At 28.3% G+C, this 16,397-nt stretch overlaps 2 protein-coding genes across 2 annotated transcripts in view; one reads left to right on the forward strand and one right to left on the reverse strand.

Annotated features, from left to right (window-relative positions):
• Window positions 1–409: 409 nt before the first annotated feature.
• LOC134829281 (potassium channel subfamily T member 2) overlaps window positions 410–16,397 on the forward strand; it is a 52,151-nt gene continuing 36,163 nt past the window's right edge. Inside the window, 2 exon segments of the mRNA XM_063842304.1 lie at window positions 410–501; window positions 13,827–14,079. Of these exon segments, the coding sequence (XP_063698374.1) occupies window positions 13,850–14,079 (230 nt within the window). The 5' untranslated portion in view covers window positions 410–501; window positions 13,827–13,849.
• On the reverse strand, window positions 4,258–8,347 carry LOC134828942 (zinc finger protein 91-like; the record flags this gene model as incomplete). The annotated part of the gene is made up of 5 exons (XM_063841932.1): window positions 4,258–4,312; window positions 4,360–4,760; window positions 5,775–5,822; window positions 5,893–7,468; window positions 8,253–8,347. Coding segments are annotated over 5 exons (2,175 nt in total), but the record flags the coding sequence as incomplete, so codon positions are not given.

Here is a 16,397-nt window from a genome sequence, read left to right on the forward strand (position 1 = left end):
CGTAAAAATCTGTTAAAATCTGAAAAAAGTGTCTAATAAAAACGAATCCTAGTTGTAATGTGTTAGAAAAATACAAAAAAAAAAAGTATCCTTTGTTACATGTAGAAAAGTGAAATAATAATAATAATCAAATGTGATAGAAATTAGACATTAACCTTGACCTAGTCATAAAAAAATCATATGGAGAAAACAACGTGATTGTTGTTTCGAAATAAAAGTTTAGCAAGTAAAATATTTATGATTATGAAAAAAGTGTCAATTATATGAAAAACAAGACTTTGTGGCTTTAGAAGTCGAGTTTTTTTCTAAAACAAAAAAAAAACTTCTTTTATGATAAAATGCTATAAAAACCAAAAAAATAAAGAAAAACGTAGAAAAATTTTATTTATTTTTTATGACATGTGCAACTAAAAAACAAAACATCAAAGAGGCATCAAACGACAAAATAAACAAAAAATAATTTAAAATTTTATAAAATAATAAAAAAAAAGTTGTTAGCAGGTAAACAACGCAAAAAAGTCAATTCAAAGCAGTCTGGGGTTGAAAAAGAAGATTTTTTATTACCAAGTATTGCTAATTATAATTTCACGAAGGTTTTTTCGGATAACTTTTGATGACATGGAAAACTACAACTTTTAACGACAAAAAGGGTTTTTACAATCCGCTTAAAAATTTTTTTTTATGAGTCTGTGGGGAAATTTAAGACTTTTTTCCCGGAATGCATGTCGAACTTTGTTGTAATTTTGATCGATGAGGACAAGCCTATTAAAAAATGGGTTGCAAAAGGGAGACGACTGGTATTTTTTATTGGATTTTATTTAACCTCACGCCTCTTTCTGCATTCTTTGTGCAACTCAATCGGTCTCGCGGGAGTATTTTCTTACTTGTTTGCAAAATAAAATGACGCTCTAACAATTCTGGAACAGAGTTATAATAATAATAATATTGATCGTAAGAGAATAAAAAGGAGGGAATTTGATACAAAATAAAGTTTGTTAGTGTTTGTTTGTTAAGGAAAGACATTATTGTTGGTTTACTGGCGATTCTACAACTGAGACTTGTTTGACAAAGTTCCATAAGTTCGAGACGTTTGGAAAGTTTTTATTGTCAGAATATTTTTTTTTACAATTTATTTGAATTATTTATTTTTTTTTACATTAAATTTTTTTTGATTTGTTTAAATATTTAAAAAAAAAATTGAATTTTTATAATTTAGAATTTCATCCGTTTTCAAGATTTTTTTAATTATTTTTTTTTATAAAAAATTTTATTTATTAATTAACAATTTTCAAATAATTATTTTTTTTATAAATAAATAATTTAATAATTTTTTTTAATAAATTAATTTTTAAATTTTTTTAATTTATTTAATTTAAATAATTTAATTTATTTATTTTAAATTTTAAAAAATAGTTTATTTATTTTATTTTGATTTTTTATTAATTTATTAATGTTTTTAATTATTTTTATTTTTTAAACAATAAATTAACTTAATTATTTATTAGTTACCTAAATTAATTATTTTTTTTTATTTATTTAATTATTCAATTATTCTTTTTATCATTCAATTTGAGTTTTAAAGTATTAAAGACATTTGAAAAAAATATTTATTTTAAAATAAAACAAAAAAATGCACTTTCGATACTTTCTATGAACATTTCTTGAACAAGCAGTAAACTTTTATGCCTTTCAGATAAATAAAATATGACAAAGAAATAAACAATTTATTTTTACTTTTACGATATTGTTAAGAAAAAGTAACAAAAAAACACATTGAAACCTCTTATATATTAATATTGATGTCTTTTAAGAGAGAACAGCCTATTTTCACACAATTTTCAATCCCTTTTCCTTCTTCTTCTTCTTTTTTCGCATTTTTTTCCTTTTCCTTTCACTTAAAGTGCTTTCACAAAGTGTGACTTGAGTGAAAATTGGGGTTTATAAAAAATTTATCTCCTTTTCTTGTTGTTGTTTTGTTGTCTAAATATCATGACGATACCTCGTCTATTACGCCTGTCAATCTGTCGTTACACAAGCAGGAAATTTTCGGGGACAATTCATCGTTTATTGGATTTATTTCGAATCAATTTTGATGTTCAGTTAATGGTTTGTGATCATGTTCTTATCGGCGAGCCATTCAAGTTAATGTTATTTTTTCCTTTTTACATTTTTTTTTTCAATGAAAAGCACCGACAAAAAGTGAAGGATGCAGATAATTCCCAATTTCATGGCATTTCAAAATACACAAAAAAATAATAGACCGAAAAAATTCTCCCGATTGAATTGATTCGACAAATAAATGCTGTGGCGTACCTTGTTTCCGGCAAGAAAAATAAACACAATGGGATAAGAGGAGAAGAATAGACAGCAACAACGACAAGGTACAATATTTTTCTTGTTGTCTTCTGTGAATCGTCGTTTCGGAAGAAATCAATATATAAGGTTGATGGTTGGAATGCTTTTATTATGAAAAAAATGTTAAAATTAGGTAGAACATTATCATTTTGACAAGTAATTGGGGATTTTCTCTTTTTCTGACGAAATGGCACGTGCAAGTGGTTTGGTTATGATTGTTCATCGATTTTTCTTCCACGTTTTATGAGTATTTTGAGTTATATGAGGATAAAATCTGGTTTTCATAAATTCACGGGCAATTTTTTTTTGAAATTCACATGGTTCACTTCGATATTGAATCCGTCATGCATAACGTCATTCAACAAATTCACTCCCTTGTAAAATAAACAATTCTGTGCGAATGCTGATCTCTTGATCTTTAGTTTGTTTCAGTTTCTTAGAAAATTTGGTTGAACATCTCTCACATATTTCAGGTTTCTTGACAGATAAACTGGCAACATTTGATTCTTCATTAAAAAAGAAAAGAAACAAAACTGACATTATACAAGTGCATGGTCGGAGCCCACATTGACTACTGCAGCTCAATATTGTTCCTGAATGGAAAAGTAGAGATTAGAGGAATACTGAAAATACAAAACAGAGCATTAAGAATCTTGACGCACGGAAATATAGAAAGCAGTGTTTGTCAAATGTTACAGGAAACTAATTTGTTAAGTGTCTATCAACGTATATCGTTTAATGTTTTGATACTAATTTTTAAGGCAACAAAAAATCAACTTCCGAATTACCTGGCTTTCAAAAACAAAATTTTTCAAAACTGATTATTTTTGATTTGATTTGATTTTAAAATTGTATTAAACCAAAATTAATTAAATCAAATAAAAAAAAAAATCAGTTTTGAAAATTTTTTGATTGATTTGAAATTCAAATCAGATGCATCAAAAAAATTAGATCAAGACTGGATCAAGATTTGATTTTCAAATCTTTGATTTAAATCATACCAACCTGAATATCATCTTAATAAGTCGGAGAAAAATAAAAAAAAAATAAATTTTACAACTTTATTGTCCTGAGCATTTAATGTTCAATTGATTTTTAATATGTTTTCGAAAATAATCTTGATCACTGAAAATTTTTCCACATTTATCACAATTGTAATGAGGCTTCGCAAGATGTTTTTTCAAATCCTTTTCAGACTCAAACATCATGTAGCATAAGTCAAAACTGCAACTAAAAGGTTTCTTTTCATGCACTTTTACATGTTTGTTGTAGGTGGTCAAATGTCTGAATTCTCTTCCACATTTCTCACATTTACCGACTATAATTTTTTCATGAATCTGTTTGATGTGCCTCTTCAATTTACTTTTATTCGAAAAATTGATTTCACAAATTGAGCATTTGTATAGCTCTTGATTTAAGTGTTTTAAAGCAACATGATCGCGAAGCTCTCTAGGTTGTGCAAAACCTTTTTTGCAAAAGATACATTTTAGCTTGTACTTTTCCTCGTGGACAATTCGAATGTGTTTTTTCATCCATAGAGTCACAATTGACTTATCACAAAATTCACACTGCGATCGAGGAATGTTTTTTAGATGAACAAAATTCATGTGATTTTCTAAGCTTCGCTTTGATGATATCTTCTTTCCACAAAGGTCACAAGTAAAGTTTGGTTCTTTGTGTGTTTTTTTATGCACACGAAATGCTTGTTCACTGAAATAAATTTTTCCACATTCTTCACATGTTCGTTGTTTATGTAGCTTCATTAGATGCTCCTTCATGTTTTCCTTCAGGACAAACTTCGAGCAATATTTGCATTTCCTGCTGCCTGAATGGTCTTTGATCTCTTCACTCTCATGAATTTTCATGTGATTTTTCAAATTCATTTTACTTGAAAAATTTTTATCACAAATTGAGCATTTGTGACGTTTTTGCTGTAAATGTATCGAAGCTAAATGATCTTGTAAAGAAATTTTATGGTAAAATCCTTTTTGGCAAATGACACACCTTAGTTTGAAAGCTCTTTCATGAGTGATCTCTACATGACGCTTCATACAATCATCCAAAATCATCTTGTCACAAAACTTACATTGCGATCGAGAAATATTTTTCAAATGCATGCTTCTCATGTGATTCTCCAAGTGACTTTTTCTCGTAGCAACATATCCACAAATATCGCAGGTAAATTTAGGTCCATCGTGAATTTTTTGATGGTTCCGATATGATGCAGCATTGAAGAGAACCATTCCACATTCCTCACACTTTTGCGGCTTATGTTTCTCCAGATAATGTTTTCTCAAGTCTTCTTTGAAGAAGTATCTCGAACAATATTTGCATTTTTTACTGTCTGGATGATCTTTTATGAGTTCATTGAGATGAACTTCCATGTGTGATTTTAGGCAACCTTTCTTTTCAAACGATTTTTTACAAAAATCACAAGTAAATTTTTCTGATTCTTCAAACGAAATATCGCGAATTTTGTGTATCACTTTAAGGTGTCTCATCAAATCAGCTTTTGTTGGAAATATGCTCAAACATAAATCTTGATTACAGTTGAAAGGATTTTTCTCATGATATTTCAAATGATTTTGGTGACGTCGAGAATTGGTAAATGGTTTTTTGCATTTTTCACATTCAGCAACAACAATTTTTTCGTGAATCTCCTTGATGTGTCTGTTCAGGCGTTTTTTATCATGAAATGTTTTATCACAAGTTGAACATTTGTTTTTTTCCTTCTTTAAATCGTTCAAAGATTTTCCATCACGGTTAAAAAAACTTGTTAATTTTACTTGTTTAATTTTTCTAGCTTGATTTTTTGGTTCCATGTTTTTACTATTTTGGTTGATTTCTCAAATTTATCTGAACTTAAAACGACAGTTGATGTTTCTTTTATAGGAATCTGTACTATTTTTGGTGTCTTTATGAATCATCAATCTAAGTTATCATTGGTTCGAGTAAAGGAGGAATATCTTTATGACCACTCTATGGGCAAAAAACGGGTCAAATTGATGCCTTAAGGGATCAGGTTGACCCCTTAGGAGTCAATTTGATCCCTTAAGATAGCAATTTGTTCCATTAGGGGTCAATGTGATTCATTAAGGGATTAACCTGATCCCCTTTTGAGTTGCTCATTCGCAGACCCAAAAATTTAAACTCTTCAAGAGATTATTTTGATCCCTTCAAGAGGTCAATTTCATCTCTTCAAGGGGTCAATTTAACCTCTCCAGGAGATCAATTTGATCTCTTAAAGGATCATATTGACCTCTTAAGAGATCAAAATGACCTCTTAAAAGATTAAATTTTTTGGGTCTGCAGATGACCGACTCGAAAGGGGATCAGGTTGATCCCTTAAGAGATCACATTGACCCCTAATGGAACAAATTGATCCCTTAAGGGATTAAATTGACTCCTGAGGGGTGAACCTGATCCCTTAAGGCATCAAGTTGATCCGTTTTTCTCCCATAGGGCACCTTTAGTTAAAAATTATTACGAAAAAAATGAAATTTAACGAATTTATTGTTCCGAACACTTAAGATTAACTAAATTTTTTACGTGCTTCCGAAAATATTTCCGATCCATGAAAACTTTGCCACATTTATCGCAATTGTAATGACGCTTCGCAAGATGTTCTTTCAAAGCCTTTTCCGACTCACACATTCTGAAGCATTTGTCACAACTGAACGGATTTTGCTCATGCGTTTTTAAGTGTTTCTTGTAATTTCCTAAGTTTGTGTATTCTTTTCCACATTTCTCACATTTGGCCACAATAATTTTTTCATGCATCATCCTTAGGTGTGCCTTTAAGCTAGCTTTACTTGAATAACTGTTGTCACAAATTGAGCATTTGTGAAGTTCTTCCTCCAAATGTTGCAAGGCCAGATGATCTCGTAACTTTGTTGATGTTTGAAATCCTTTTTCACAAATTACACATTTTATCTTGTAGTTTCTTTCGTGAACGATTTGAATGTGTCTTTGCATATCGGAAGTCTTTATTTTCTTATCACATATTTCACATTTAGATCGGGGAACATTTTTCAGATGAACGTGTATCATGTGGTTCTGTATAATACTTTTCGTGAAGCTCTTCTTTCCACAGAGGTCACAAGTAAATTTTGGTCCTTTGTGTGTTTCTTTATGCTCATGAAATGATTTTTCATTGAAGTAAATTTTTCCACATTCTTCACATGTTCGTTCTTTGTGTTGCTTCAGGAGATGCTCTTTTAAATTTTCCTTCAGGACAAACTTCGAGCAATATTTGCATTTCCTGCTGTCTGGATGGTCTTTGATTTTTTCACTCTCATGAATCTGCACGTGATTTTTCAAAGAACCTTTAGTTGAAAAGCTTTTATCACAAATCGAGCATTTGTACAATTCTTGTTCTAAATGCTTCAATGCTAAATGATCTCGTAAGTCTCTTGATTGAGAAAAACCTTTTTTACATATGATACATTCGTATTTCAAAATTTTATCATGAACCCTTTGAATGTGTTTTTTCATGCTACGATTCATTATCATTTTATCACAAAGTTCGCATTTCGATTGAGGTCCATTTTTCAGATGAACGTATATGATGTGGGTCTCCAAGGTTCCCTTTTTCGCAGCAACTTGTCCACAAATATCGCAGGTAAATTTAGGTCCATCGTGAAGTTTTTGATGGTTCCGATATGATGTAACATTGAACAAAACCTTTCCACATTCCTCACACTTTTGCGGCTTATGTTTCTCCAGATAATGTTTTCTCAAGTCTTCTTTGAAGAAGTATCTCGAACAATATTTGCATTTTTTACTGTCTGGATGATCTTTGATAAGTTCACTACGATGGATCTCCAAATGGTTTTTTAAGATGTTCCTCTGATGAAAAGACTTTTTGCAATAATCACAAGAAAATTTTTCCGCTTCTTCTAACAAAATGTCGTAGACTTTGTGTATCGTTTTAACATGATTCACCAAATCAATTTTAGTTTGAAACATTTTGAAGCATAAATCTTGATTACAGCTAAACGGTTTTTTCTCATGTTGTTTCAAATGGTTTTTGTAGAGATCAGAATTGGAAAATGGTTTTTTGCATTTCTCACATTTAGCGACAACAATTTTTTCGTGAATCTCCTTGATGTGTCTGTTCAAATTTCTTTCATTTAAAAAAATTTTATCACAAATCGAACATTTGTTCGGTTCTTCTTTTAAGTTCGACAAAGCTTTAGGTTTAAAAAAACTTGTTAATTTAAATTGTTTAAAATTTTTTTCTTGATTTTTTGGTTCCATTTTTTTTACTTTTTTGGTTGATTTCTCAAACTTTTCTAATCCAAAACAACAACTTACCTTCCTTTTTATTGGAATCTCCGCCATTTTTCGGTAAATACTTCTCCATTATGAATCACCAACTTGACTCGTTTCAAATTTTCCACTCTTCTTGTTTGATCAACTGTCACAAAATGTGATTCATCTCCTTTCAAATCCTGCATAACAATGCATCTAATCTGAAATGACAACAAAATATTGTCAAACAAAGCCAACGAACCATCATTCAAGATCCGAAATTTTCAATTAAAACAACACATTGTGGCCCTTACATTTTGCTGTTACGACACAAGAGAACAATGACGATTACATTCCGCCATCAGGTAACCAAAAATCCGGGCTGCCATAGAAATTAATTCTAAAAATGTCATGCAAGCCGATTTTCGCATGCAAAATAATGAGATTATTAATATTTGAAAAGTTGGCGGTGTAAAATTGAAAATTGTAATTCATTTGAGGTTGACCTGATTGTCAACTGATGTAATTTTACAATTTTTCATTGGAATTCGGTGGTTGACTGATTTTTCATGAATACATTTTTTATGACAAAAATGGATTAAATTCAGTTTCCGAAAATTCCGATAATCTTTTTTCAATTAATTCTCTCCAAAAATAAATTTGACCGACAACTTCTTGATAACTCTATTAAGCCAGATTTGTCGTTTTTCCACCTCACCGATAACGTACATGGAGCAAAAATTTATTTTGCGGTCCGGAATTTGCATAACTAGCTGAGAGATTTTCGTAATAAAGAGCCATCAACCTGCAAGCAATTTCTCTTCGTGTGTCACAACTTTTTGTAACGCCAGTTTTTGTTTAAATATTTGCCAATGTGTATCTACTGAGCGATATTATATTACAAACAGCCGCACACAAGGGCAAATTTTGCGGCAAAACTCTCGTCTAGTTTGTGGCTGTCTGTTCGAGTTGATGAGATGATGTTGTTATTTTGCATTAGAAGTCATGGAATTCAAGAAAATTTTTCATTTTTTGTTTTTGTTTCAGTTTTGTTCGAAGAAAGGTGTGCAAAAACCGCAGTTCGAGTGAAGTTCATGTTTTCTGTAATGAAAGAAGAAATACGTTTCGTTTTGAGTTTCACGTCAAAAAATTTTGGCAAAAGTTTTAAAATTGGAAAGACTCTAATTGGACGTAAATAATGTTTTAAAGAGTTTTGAGTTTCAAATAATTTTTAAAGGTTTATGGATCAAATATAAAAATTGAATATTCGAAATAATTAAAACAAAATTATTTAATTAAATTTTTAATTTAAATTTTTTTTTAATTAATTTTAATTTAACTAAAATCATTAATTAAATAAAACTTAAATAAAATAATTCAATTAATGATTTTTTAAATTTTAATTTAAATTATATATAATTTTAATTAATTTAAAATAAAAAAAAATACAATTTGCAGCCAAAAAAAGTTAGAAAAAATATCAAATATATTTTGAATATTTTTTTTGATTTAAAATTTAAATAATTTATTTAATTCAAATTAAATATAAATTTTAATAAATTAATAATATAATAAATTAATAAAATTTAATAAATTAAAATTTATATTTGACTTGAATTAAATAAATTATTTAAATTAAAAAAAATATTTAAAATATATTTAATATTTTTTATAATTTGTATTTATTTTGGCTGCAAATTGTATTTTTTTTAAATTTTAATTTTTTTAAAATTTATTTTAATTTTTAAATATCAAGAGTTAAGAAAATTCGATTTTGATTCTCAAAAATTATTCTTAAAAAATATTAATTTAGTTGGAATTTCTTTAAAATTAAAATTAATAATTAAAAAATTAAAAAAAAAAAATTAAAAAATTAGAAAAAAATTCAACAAAAGCAACTTTTTCTTAATTTGTATCGAAAACATTAAATCGAAAAAAAAATATTTTTTTTTAATTTTGAAAATTTTTATAAAAAAAATTTCTACAAAATTAGATTGAAACAATTTTCTTAGATGCTCATTTTTTTCTGTTTAGGTAAAAACCTCAATTTTATCCGTTTCTCACTTTAACAGACACACAAAAAAATGTCTCACGCAAAAACACTTCAGGGCTTTTAGCATTTTTTTTCTCGCATTATCATTCCAATCCTCTTTCAAATTTTTTCCATAAAATTTTTAATAAATGGATGTAACAGCACCAAAATCCTCTTAAAATATTCACTTAACGACTGTTAAAAAATTTTTTGTCTTTCATGCGAAAAAATAATTTTTGTGATTATCACCTATAGAAATGATTTCTCGGAATTTCGCATTAAAAAAATTAAAACTTACCTATTTTTGGTGAAGAATTTTTGTCTCAAAGAAATATTTTTACACCTGCTTTGCGCTTAACTGTTTATCTGAAAACAATCTTATAACACTTCCGTAAAACAACAAGATAATCCCTCAAAATCCATCTAATTCGATAATTTATGTTAACGAGTAAATAAAATTTCTGAAGATGTTGTTCAAGTGGAAATTTTTTCGCCTTTTGTTTCGCGAAAGTTTTGCGCTAATAAATCTCTTAGTTTGTCAAGTTTGAGGAAAAGTTTTCGTTACACGTGTCGAGTCGAGTGGATTAACTTATTTTTCCGTGGATATTTTCATGGCTTGACGAGCATTGATTGATTAGTTGACATTTTTCTGTTATTCTCCTGTGATGTCTGGTAAATAATCCGAAACCAAAGTGGAATAACTGTCAATTTTTTTTCCTCTTTTATGACATCAACAAAAAAAATATTGTTCAACATTTCAATAATAATCGCTCTTGAGTGGAGCTGACGTTGTAAGTAGCGGAAAAATTTGGTTGATAAAAAATTTATGATGAATAAACAACAAAAAGGAACAAGAAAAACAGGCTTGTAGCTTCAATTCTTACAGAAATTTCCTACATTTGACGATTTTTCCGCCCCTGTTCGAAAAAAAAATTATTTTAGACAAAAATAAAATATTGGCATATTTTAGGAAAAGCGAAAAAAAATTTTTTTTTGTTTCGCAAGAAGATGAATATGATTGTCGATTTGTGCTCGATAAAGCATGAAACCGACTAAATTTTAGCATTTTTTTTTGATATTTGATGAGCTCTCAATTTGCTTGAAGAAACTTCATGAAGTGAAAAGTAGGTCAAAATCATTTTTCTGGCACGAGGATGGAAGCCATAAAACATTTTTTTCTCGCTACACAATGGACAATCAGAGAAGAAAAGTGGGTCAGAAAATATCTTTTCCCATCCATCACAAAATATTTGATGACCAACAACAGTTGTATTTAATTTAGCTTCATCTCGTTTTATCACGAGAACAACCACAAAATAGTCCATTAAAACATTCATGAAACTATTTTTTTTACAACTTCTACAGCTTGTTTGCAACATTTTTAATGGCAAAGGTTGTTTTTCTCCCTTACTTACTTTTTCTTACTTTTTTTTCCGCTCCCGATAGAGACAGATTACTGCAGTAAATTTTAAAATATCAGAAGAAAAACAATTTATGAGATTAATGCAAGGAACGAACAAACAACAAAAGAATGCATTTCTCCTTCGTTCGCTGCTAAAAGTTATTTTTACAAGTTTCTATGTGCCCCAGCCGATGAATAAACGATGGTACTCATCTATATGAGATCAAGTACATGCCACTTTAATATCAAGTCTTCTTGTTCGTTTCAAGTACTTTTTGGAGAAAAAGTCGATATTTAGTGGAAATTGATGTCTTTTCAGTGGTTTTAGAACTTTTTAATAGGTCACGTGGTTAAAATTTTCAAAATGTGTATTGGGGCAAAATTTTAAAATGTGCATTGGGGCAAAAACTAATAATGTATACTGGGGATAATATGAAATTGATAAAAAATAAAATTAAGTTGGACTCAAATTTTGTTGAAAATTTAAAATGTGGAGTGGGATAAAAACTAAAAAATATTCATTGGGCTGGAATGCAATTAAAGAGAAAATTCAAAATTTGACATGGGCTAAAATTTTAGAATATTTGTCAAGATGAACACTTAAAATATGCATTGGGTTAAAAAATTAAAATGAATGAAAATAAAATGTGCATTGGGTTCAAGTTATGCAAGATAATTCAAGTTGTAAAGATTCAAAATATGCATTGGGCGCATATATACACAAAATTTAAATTATGAACTGGGATAAAAAAATGTTAGCTGGGATAAAAAAAAAAAAAACTATTCATTGGGTTGAAAATTTTCCGAATGTGCATTGGGTAAAAATTTAAAATGTGCATTGGGACAAAAATTTAAAATATAGACTGGGATAAAAACTAAAAAAAAATCATTGGGCAGAATTCGAATTTCGCTTTAGGATGAAAAATTTAATTTGACATTTTAAAATATTCGCCAAGATGAAAACTTAAATAATATGAATTGGGTTACAAAAATGAATGACAAAATTGAAAATGTGCATTGGGTTTATTCTAGTTATAAATATTAAAAATATGCATTGGACAAAAATTTTTATAATTAAAATTTTAAATTATGAACTGGGATAAAAAAAATGTTAACTGGGTCAAATTAAAAATTTGTATTGAAAAAATCAAAATGTGAACTGGGTTAAGTCACGTGGTTTAATTTTTTTGATTTTTAATGAAAATGCAATAATATTACCCCATTGACGATAACTTTCAATACTTTTTCTTTTCTTTCTTGCTCTACTTCTTCCCTTTTAAACACAAGACGCGAAACTTTTCCTTGTCTCTCCTTGACAGCAGCTGCGAAAGTACTTTCATTATTGCAAAATAAGCAATTTGTAACGTTTTTATTCGGGAATGTAGGAGAAAGTGAATTTCTGAAAAGACAAAAAGGACATTATTTCATGCAAAAAAAAAGAAATATTTATGCGACGTGATGATAAACGAACAAAAGTTTTAATGTGCGGTAAAATCTGCCGCAATCAGTTTTCGTAAAATGAAGTAGAGAGAGTCATTTAAATTTAAACCAACTTTGTCTGGTTTGAAAATTATGAACGTACGTCATAATATGATTAAGGACAGCGAACAAAAGAAGGGAGGAGAAATAGATCGAAAATGCACTCAAAATTTAATAATAAAAGTTTCAAGGCAATAATTATTATTTTCATTTACTCGTGACTCAATTATCGTTTTTTCATTATTTTTTAATAAATTTCATACTTTTTGCTGTTAAATGCAGAAAATTTTTTCAGTGCACGTCTTTGATGTTGCAAAACCTTTAATTAGTTTATTGTTACATAAAAAAGGGAAATTTTAATGAATGCATGGAAATGAGGAGAGATTATGCTCTTTGAATATAATGTTAATTAATTTTTTGTTTGGTTGTTGATGGACTTTAAAATAATTTTGAAAAAAATTTATTGGATTTTTCAAAAATTTATTTAATGTTCATAAAAATGAGTCTTGAGAATTATTCAAAAAAAAAAAAATTAAATAAATTAAATTAATTTAAAATAAAAATAATAAAAAAAAATTATTTAAAAAAATTTTAAAAAATATAAAATTTTATTTAATCTTCCAAAAATTTATTCTAAAAAAATTATTAAAAAAAAATTAATTTTTTTAGAAGTTTTAAGATAAAAAATTGATAAATATTGAAATTGAAAAAATTATTTTTATAAAATTTAATTTGAAATAATTTTTTTTAATTGACAAAAATGAGGAATTTTTTTTTTAATTTTTAATAAAAAAATAAATTTTCTTGGTTTTTAATAGAAATTCAAGAAAAAAATTAAATTAAACCAAATTTTTATGAATTTTTCCTCCTTGTCTTTTAATTAAGCCTCATGTAAACGACACAAATTAAATTAACATACCCATTCAATGTTCTACAAATCATTCTCTATTCATCATCCTTATCTTGCTTATGTAAATTTGATGTTTTTGTCTCCGAACGACATTAGACGAACATTAAATGTCGTGTTTCACGCTGCGATCTCGGATGTTCAACATGTCAAATTCCACGCATAATCCGCTTTTCTCTCCGTTGTTATTAAAATTGAGCGAAAACACACAAATTCGAACGCAGCTTGACAGTAACACACGCACGGAAACTGGTACTTTTTTGATTGAATTTCAGCACGACTGCGATCAAAATTACGACAACTCACTTTTTTTTTTTTTAAATAAAAAATTCTTTTTCAACCCCCTCCGATGATTGCTTGTCAATAATTGAAACGAAAAATTAATTTTAAAAAAATAGGAATAGATCAAAAATCGAGAAAAATGTCGTTATTTTTCTTCCGGTTGCACAATCTGCAGCGCGAAGAGGCAAACAAAAAGAAAAAGCGGGACCAAGCGAACAAGCAACGCCAACGACGCGGCGCCAAAGTCTTCAAATCCGTCGACTGCAACTCGAGCTTCAGTCATTTGACGCTCGCACCATCGCGATTATTCGAAAAGACCCCGATGAATCCGTCGGACAGTCTCGACGAAATTGCGTTACAGATTCCAAGGTAAATTTTTCATTTTTATGCAATTTTTGTGGCAAAATAAACGAGTTCATTTATTATTAAAAATTAATTTTAAAAAATGCGAGAGGCGATTTTTCATCAAAAAATTTGCGTATGAAAAAAAAATCTGCTACAAATAATTGAATTTTTGAGTATTTTCAACCACATTTATTTTATTAATTATGGACGAGAAAAAAAAATATTTTCCATCAATGTCCCACAAGCACGTGGCAGATATAAATCATAACCAAAGCGAAAAAAAAACGGAGTAAAATATTTGCGATTTATAATATTTACAGCCCTACCTGTCATACAAATTTAACAACGAGGGCATGAATAAAATAATTTGGCCATAAATATTGTTTTAATGTGATTTGGAGGAACATTTTTTTTTTGTTAAATAAATACTTGATGAAGAGTGTGCTGATGTTCTCGCAAACATGTGTGCTTGTGTCATCACATCATAAAAAAAAAGTTGTGACAGAGTTATGGGTTAATTTATCTGGTTTTGCGTGTTAAGGGATAGAAAAAAGTGTGGATGAGTTTATTTGACGGAAATGATAAAGGGTTTCGTGTGCGGTTAAGGGATTTGAAGTAGATTCTATATTTTTGATATGACATAAGTGATTTTTCAATTAAAATGTGTTCGCGAAGTGAATGAAGTTAGTTGAAAAGTGATAGAAACTGCTTTTAAATTAATTCAATTTAATTTAATGGAAATATTAAACATAATTGAAGACTATTTATTTAGTTTATGAATTTAAGGAAAATTTAAAAAGATTTATTAAATGCTTATGATAAGGCAACGCCTTAATTTTATAAAATTATATTTTAAATTTCTATTTTGAAATTTGAAAAGTAAAATAATTTAAGATTTTTCGGAAAAATTCTTTGAAACAAATAAACTAAAAAAAATTGATAAAAGGCAATGCTTTTTTGGTTAAAAATAAAAAAAGGTAACGCCTTTTTTTAAATTAAAAAAAAATTTAAAGAAAAATATTTTATTGATATTTTCTTTTCAATAAAGATTTAGAGATTTTTTGTATATTTTAAAATCCAAGAATGCTTTTGATATATTTATAATAAAAAAAAATAAAAAAACGTTTTGATATGTTTTAAAGCATTGCCTTATTACAATGAAGCTTTGCCTTAAATACTAAGAGATATTCAAAAACATCCTGAAAATCAGTCAAAGATCTTTTTCAAACTATTTTGAGGATTTTCTAATAGTTTTATTCCTGGTTGTATTGTAAAGATTTTTGGATAGGCGAAATATACTTAAGAGATCATTCTAAAACTTTATGAAGCGATGCCTTAAATTTTCAAACACATTCAAAAAGATCATTAAATTAATACAAAAGTTCGTTTTTCAATAATTTGAAGATTTTTTAACATTTTATTCACAATTATATTTATGGTATGCGAAAAACATATTTTAAGATTCATTCTAAAATTTTACAAAGCGTTGCTTTATTTGTTAAAACTTTGTCTAAAATTTTCATAGACATTCAAAAGGATTCTTAAATCTAGAAAAAGATTCTTTATTTTCAATTTTATTCCCAAAAATTTTTGAATAGGCGCAAAATATTAAAAGGATCATTCTAAAAATTTTCAAAGCGTTGCCTTAATATTTTGACGCTTTGCCTTAAATTTTTATTTTAACTCAAATCTTTAGAACTTTCGGTTTTAAATTAAAGCTTTATAGAAAAAAATCAAAATGAAGTAAGAAATTTACCAAAATAATAGAAATGTTGATCAAAATTACTTCAAACCTAAAAATATTCGGTATCCAATAATATATAAAACTCTCATTCCTAATAACATTTTAATAGTTTCATCTACCCTTGACCTTACTACTGCCCATAGCAGACTTCACAGTTACTTACTTTCACAGAGACAATCAAAGACTCTATCTATCACTCCATCAATTAATGACATTTTAAATGCCTTTGACAAGAATTCCATTCTCTCCGCATTCCGATCGGCTCTCTCTTTTTGCCACACAACCACACTATGTTAATGACAAAAATTTTTCGGGGGAGACAACAATTGACACATGTGTCTATGTCTATGACGATAAAATATATCAAACCAATATCCGAGACACGACCTACGGAACATTAATAAATATAATTTCCCCAGCAACATCTGCTGCGGAGAGATGCGCACCTGGCGGATTGCGCAGAAATTTCTTCTTCTTTTCCACCTCAGTCATCGAAAATCATGAAAATCGTCATCATCGAAACAAAAACAGAAACACCGATTCCGTTGTATTTTTTTATATGTGATGTTTATTTATTTATTTCGTGTCCCAGGAAATG

Source organism: Culicoides brevitarsis, chromosome 2 (assembly GCF_036172545.1).
Source record: "Culicoides brevitarsis isolate CSIRO-B50_1 chromosome 2, AGI_CSIRO_Cbre_v1, whole genome shotgun sequence".
Classification (NCBI taxonomy): domain Eukaryota; kingdom Metazoa; phylum Arthropoda; class Insecta; order Diptera; family Ceratopogonidae; genus Culicoides; species Culicoides brevitarsis.